The sequence below is a fragment of the Limulus polyphemus genome, unplaced genomic scaffold (genome assembly GCF_000517525.1).
Source record: "Limulus polyphemus unplaced genomic scaffold, Limulus_polyphemus-2.1.2 Scaffold5729, whole genome shotgun sequence".
In the NCBI taxonomy this organism is placed as follows: domain Eukaryota; kingdom Metazoa; phylum Arthropoda; class Merostomata; order Xiphosura; family Limulidae; genus Limulus; species Limulus polyphemus.
In genome coordinates this window covers 6,225-13,380 of record NW_013671339.1, presented here as the reverse complement: position 1 = coordinate 13,380, position 7,156 = coordinate 6,225, and the positions used below count along the sequence as shown (strand labels likewise).

At 31.2% G+C, this 7,156-nt stretch overlaps 1 protein-coding gene across 1 annotated transcript in view; it reads left to right on the top strand.

The window, feature by feature from the left end:
* LOC106472912 (probable ATP-dependent RNA helicase DHX35) overlaps positions 1 to 7,156 on the top strand; it is a gene marked incomplete at its 3' end in the record, with an annotated part of 57,286 nt that overhangs the window by 46,791 nt on the left and 3,339 nt on the right. The window contains 3 exon segments of the mRNA XM_013933584.2: positions 699 to 797; positions 799 to 829; positions 5,446 to 5,599. Of these exon segments, the coding sequence (XP_013789038.2) occupies positions 699 to 797; positions 799 to 829; positions 5,446 to 5,599 (284 nt within the window).

Below are 7,156 nucleotides of genomic sequence, written 5' to 3'. Positions count from 1 at the left end.
ATTATATGTAATCAAAATTAATGTCTTAAAGCTTTGGTTCGAGTAACTTAGGTGTCAAAAGTATAGACAAAACCTCTAGAACTTTCAGTAAGAACTAGTGATCAGAGCTAGAAATTACACAGGGCTGCGATGGTTTTATGTTCTTGAAATTTTTACATGTTCTACAGTAATTCCTGTACACCGAATCCGAAAATGATATCCATTTTTCTCCATCACGTACAGATTTTTCACAAAACATCATAACACAATACATAAAAGAAAGACCACAACAAGTAGTTTTGAGACTAAAATACATAGATTTCACCAAAAAAATCAGGATCAATGAGGATACATAATCGTCTGACATCACTGTTCTTCCCTTTTCTGCAGTTTGTTTGTATTTTTGATAACAAACATAATAATAAAAAATGATCATTGTGGTAAATGAAATAATAATTTGATCTAAGTAAGAGCTTTTTTTTCTTCCAAATTTGTAAAAAATCCTTACATGATAGAAAGAAATGAATATTATTTTCAAAATCTGTGTAGCTGAATTATGGAAAATCCATCTATTAAAACCAAAACTTAAATTTGCAGGCCTGTGTTATTAATGACTTTAGAAGACAATGTTGGGCACTTGGGTTCCTAATAGTTTACAAAATGTATTACTATTATACTATGACAGAATAAATTACCAATTTTATTGTAAATCCTTTCAGGAAAACAAAAGCAAAAAATGGTGTGGACAGCACTTCCTCAACTATAAAGGTTTAATGAGGGCAGAAGAAATTAGAAAGCAACTTTCCAAACTCTTAACCAAAGTTCAAGATACCTTTGAAGACATCAGAAGGTTAGTTATTCTAACTGTTAACAATGTTCAGAGTGTCTAAAATCTCCGGTTTTGAAAAGTTCTGCAGTGTTCTGAAACTATAAAGGTCATTTTTGTGTGAACTAGACTGCCAGTACTATTGCTGGTATATTGGTTGTTTGACCCTCAAATTATTAACTTGCTTACATACAGTTCACAACCTGTGGGGTCCACATACTGCATCATAACGAATAATTGTATGTTTTTGTCTGTCACTACAGCATGTGTAAAGAACTGGGATTAATGGTATTTTTGTGTGATTTGTACTTGCAAATATTAGGGATCTTATAACCAACATTCACAAGCAGGTTGGTTCTTAATGTGTTTAAAATCTGAATATGGATGCTATTGGTAATTGTAGGATTTTAATGGATTTCATCTGTCTTGGGGTATTTTAGGTTAGAGCTCCTACTGAGGAATATTACCAATATCTGACAGAAGTTTGTACTGTGGTAGAGGAATTCTATATGAAGGTATTCAACAAGTTCATAGTTCCTGTAAAGTTTCTTAACATTTTGCTTCATTTCTTGGACCGTATCTAAAGTAAAATTGAGACTATTTACCTGGCTATACACACATATTCTGTATAATGATTTTCACCATCTAAATAATAACAACAATGGGGAAGGAATCAAAAATAAGAGGTAACAGTTTTGATTTTTTGAAATTACCTTATCTAAAACAAATGTTAATAAAACTTAAATCAAAAGAAAATTTTAAATCTCAACATTTCAGCTATTACAGTGTTCGTACAGAGTCTTAAATCAATTACAGGCCAAAATGAAATGTTCACGCTATCAGTAGAAATACATATTTCATAACAATAATAATATGTATGTGTACTGAGAGTGTGAACATTTTGTTTTGGTCTGTGAATTGGTCATCTTGACAAAGTGGAACTACTTTTGTAAAAACAGTAAAGCTGTCTGGCATCCAGGCCCAAGCAAGCATGCACAACAGATGTCATACAAATGGCAATTCTTTGTTCGTTGACCCATACTATTAAACTGCAGCATCAAGTTGAAAGGCTATAACATTTCACATGGACCAGTGGGAGAATACGTGTTTCATAAGTGGTGGTGGTGGGGGGGGGGGATATCAAACGTTGCAAGCGGTTGAAGTGAGACAACAGCAGTAAATATGAAGCTAACTGCACAGTGTCTGTCAAGTCCTTCAAACTTGGAATGACGCGTATAAAGGCACTCGATTTACATACGCATTGTGAGAAACACGAAGAAAAGAGGATTATCATTGTTGCATGAAAACAAATACCATAACTTATTATGTGTCCAGTCCAACTGTGTCTGCAAGTGATCCTGCTATGAAAACAAGTACCAAAGGTACATGAGCTACCAGAACACTCACTCATGTATTCAGTTAATTAGACATACTGAAAGGTAAGGTTTTATGAACTTTGCACACTATGTCTTACCATTACTCATGTAACACTAATGATAAAATTGGATCACTTTTCCCAATTATGTTTCTGGATAATTAAGTAGCATAGGCTTTCACATGTGAGGAGAACAAAACAGCATACTTGATTAGCACCATTCATCAAGTGGATGATGACAGTCATGCTATAGTGTTTGACAAAAACCTGAACAAAACAATAAAAACTAAACAACTGGACATACATGTGGTATTGGATGACAGATGAGAGTGGTACACATGTCCAGTCAAGGTCATCACAAAGTCAAACATTATGAGAAGAAGAATGAAGGAAAAGTTATCTGAGTTGATGGTTTTAGCATAGAACTGGAAAATAAGATTGAAAAATTGAAGCATTTGCCATAGATTTCAAACATACAGAAAGTGATCTGAAAAACAGGACTATTTAAATTGTAGGCTCCTACAAAAACTGTGTGTGTATATGTGTATAATTTTATTTTTCTATAACATAGATTTGGTTCATAGGTAGAAAACTATGGAGATGAGTAACAAAGTGTGTCGTATTAGTAGATGAGAAACACATCATTGTAAATGCATTAAAAATTGAATGAATTACTTATAGGAGGTATTTGAACAGTTCTTTTCTATTAAAATGTTTTGGTCAATTTGCTTAGAAATAGATCTTTAAATTTTCTACTGATGGTCTTAAATTTTGTCAGATAAGAGCTGCAGAACCATGTACAATTCTTTTTGTTATTGTTGAGGTAATTTGAAGGAAGAGATAACACAGAATTTTTCAAAACTCAGTGTCATTTTGAGCCCTGTAAAAGATACTGAGCTAGAAAAGGTTGATGGATTAGTGTCATGACTCACAAAAATAATCAAAATTAGTGTTTCTGATTATTACTATTTTCAATAACTCACAAATAATCATGCTTTATTACATAATAAAAATATTATCACATAATTAGCCACATTTATGTCAGTTTTTTGTGTTTATACTGTTTGAACTAAATAATAGTGAAGCTTTAACTTAATATATTGCTTACATGTTACAAACTATAAACATTATCAGTGTTAAATAGGGTAAGTTTGCTTTAACAAAAAAGTTATGGCAAATTAACCCTTTCTTAACAGGAGGACATGTTTCACATCTGCTCGACTGGGGAAGGACATTTATGTAACAATACATACGGTACTGTGAGGTATCTTCACAAAACCTTGTAATATTTTGTTAAAGATTATAAGTATCTTGTACAGAAGGAATGACATTATTTCAATTACATCTTTCTAATAAAAATATGTTATTTATCTGTAGTTGTTATTTGCACTCAAACTGAATATTTTATCTGGCAGAGATGAACAACCCTTTTCATGCACTGCATAATATCGTAAGCCTTGAGAACTGATGTATATCTAAAATATGTTTAAACCTTTCAGTTATGCATCTTAAAACATAAATAATACATAATTAACTAAAATATAATAGTAAGACTTAAATATAAACTGTATCTCTAACAATAACATATTTATCTAAAAAACAACCATAAGTGCTATAGTTGACCAAACAGCCAACAGTACTACAGGCAGTTACATGTACCCTGTGATGAAAACTGTGTGCCAATTTAAAAATACCTTTTGTTGGATTATAGTATAAATAAAGCTCTTTCTAATGATTATATACATGCATGTGTAACCTCTACATGTAGGCTATAAAGCTCAAACAAATGTATTGAAGGTGGTTGTGGCACCAGTCGGGGGTTGATAAAATGTATTACTTATTTCAACTGCATTCATCCAGAGAACTTTGAAATGTATGTGTCAATAGGTTAAGTAATGATCTTATTGTCTAGATGTACATCTGCACATTATATTTTTGGGTCACATGACAATACTTGTGAAGTTTGAGTAGATTTTTTTAAAGGTTACTTTTAAACTAAGGACTAAAACTTAGATAACATATAACTTTGAATCATAACATACATTATGATATTAATGTCATTCACATACATTTGATAGTAAAGGTGTTTAATTAAATTTTGAATGTAACACAGTGACTTGTGCAGAAAAGTGTTAATATTAATTATTCTTTATTCACTAAAAATGTTGATTGTTGAATACATTGTTCATTTAACTGTATTTATCAGAAATTACTAGACATGGACTAATAATGTAATACCATTACATGAACAGGACTTTTGTTTTTAGCTAGATAGCAAGAACTAAAAGGGAAAACAAAGGGTTGGCTGCTATCATGTGCGTAGTACAATAAGTATAAAGTTGTGTGTTGATTTCTCATGTGTTTTTATGGGTTTTTTCAGCCTGTACTGTACGTGTTAATCGTTTTGTATGTGCTCTTTCTAAATTTCTCTCTGTATCAGCAACTTCTTGCTTAAAGCTTATAATGGTTTGTGGTAAATATGTTAAGTTTTTTAAATTTTGCACATTGATGATGGAACTAGAAAAAGTTCTAAAGCATCTATAATTTACAAATTTTGTGATATTACCATGATTTTAATATTTCTAATGACTTCAACCTTATGAATCATTTAAATCTTCAGAAGTTATCTAGTGTTAACATAAGTTTTTGTGCCTCATAGTAAATGTTGTACTGTCTTTGTTTTTGCTTAGACTAAGAGTGTATTTGTTTTCAGTGATTTATATATTATCTGTCACACACTAGACAAGAATTTTTACTAGTTTTATTACATGAAATATAATTATTTTTAACAAGAATTTAGTGGAGTTGCTTGTGAGATTTCGTAGGGAGAAACTGATTTAATTGGTATTTTTAGCCTGTCGCAGATTTAGTACTACAGAGCATATGTGATACATTTTCATATAAAACAGTTCAGAATTTTCAAAAAAGTAAATCTTAAAATGTATCTGAAGGTTAGTTCATAAAAGGTATTTATAAAAACCAAAACAAGCTGATAATAGGACACTTAATTGAATGTAATTGACTAATAAGTGACAGTTAATCAAGTAGCAGGTGTGTCATTCCAACGATGTATGGTGGATGCATTACAGTTATAGCTCGATTTGTTCATTATAGCCTGGTTGTCAGTGGAACAGGCATTTAAAGGGTACTAACTTCTATTGCATGGTGTATTAATTGTAGTTTAGTGACATTGACAAGTGTTTTTTTCCTGTTGAAATTGCTTGTAAATATACTGATCATCTTTCTTGTGTACTATTAATTGTAGGGGATGTTGATGCTGTGTGTCGTTGTATCGTAGCTGGATTCTTTGCTAATGCAGCCTACTTACATTACTCCGGTGTATACAAGACTATTCGTGGAGACCATACACTTTACATTCATCCATCATCAGTTTTGTATTCACAGAAGGCACCTGAGTGGTAAGGTTCAAATTCTACCAGTTCTTAGTTTTCATTGTTTCTCCATCTTTCAGATGTTAACAAGAACTTATTACTATAAATTTCTCATTCATCATTTACTTAGCTTTCATTACAGTGAATGTAGATCTTGTAGTTTCCTTTCATTTTCCTGATAATGTATTTTTTCATTTAACTGTTGTGCAGTAGGAACCAAAATTATTTACCATAAAAACAAGTGGAGTGGCTTTTCTATTATTGATATTTGTTAATCAATCAAAAAAATACATAACATTGCAAGCACTGAAACTCAAGTTCAGATATTTGCTTGGATTTAGTAGCATAGATTTACAATGGTATTTATTTCATGGTTTTAGGCTTAATAATTTTTAGTGTTTTATTTGAATTTTAAATAGCTTCAGCTATAGTATACATTGTTGACCTTTATCTGTATGTTTTATTTGTCATTTTTTAATATAATCATGACCCTATAGGAACTGTCCAGGGAACTTTTTTTTTTCTGATCCTTATCATTTTCCTTCTATGTTGCTTTTGACAAATTGCTACATTCCTCTGTGTAGTTTGTGCAAGTCCTATCTTCAGGCCTATGATCCACTCTCAAAATGAAATCTTCTGTATCAACACAATTTTTTTTTTCTAACATATTCTTCTACTGTTTTAGATTTATGTTTCTTCAAATGACTAAAAGTGCTGTATGGGACGTGTTTTTTTGGCTCCTCAATTAAAGCTTTTGTCACCACAAGTCTCACTTAGGACGTGGTTCATTCTCATGGTGATAGTTTTAATTAATTCTGGTCTATGGATTGGGGTTATAATTGACTCCTATTTAGATGATCCCATATCTGTTCTATGGTTGAGATGTTTTAAAAAACTACAGGTTAACTGTTTGAAGCTATGTAGAGATAGATACCTCCCAACACAGTTCCTGTTATAAAAAATATAACATTATCTTGTTAAATAATTTGTCATGATTAACAACATATAAAGAAAAAGCACATGACTGAAGTCACCCATTTCAGTAAAGTTCTCGTATGTAATTGAAGATAAGTATCTAACTTTATGGCTGTGGTTTTAACTTGTTTGTGTCTTCAGGATTTTAAAGCATTCTGTAGATAAAGTGTGGAAGTTTTATGACAGCTTACATCATTCATTCACTCTTTTAGTTTACACTTCTGTTTCTAATTGTGTTTGATTTTAAATTCAGGTGCACATAGTGGAAATCATTTATTGATTCTTTATGTTTCTGTCATTTTGCACTTTATTTTAATTTCATATTTTATACGTTATTATGGTCATGTCTGATGAAGCTTGCTAGCAGAATAGGTGTATGATATTTTCAATATCTTAGATTTCTACTAGAAAAATATCTTAAGATATAAATTTGAATTTTTTTAGTTTTTGTATCACACAAGTAAAACTGTGTTACTGATAAAACCAGGCTGGACACATGGCAATCCTTAATCTAAATGCCTTGTTTTATTTCCTTCACTGTTCATTTTTATTCTTGAAATTATCATGGTAGTGATAAATGCAGAGGAAAATGCCCAAACTATTAACAGT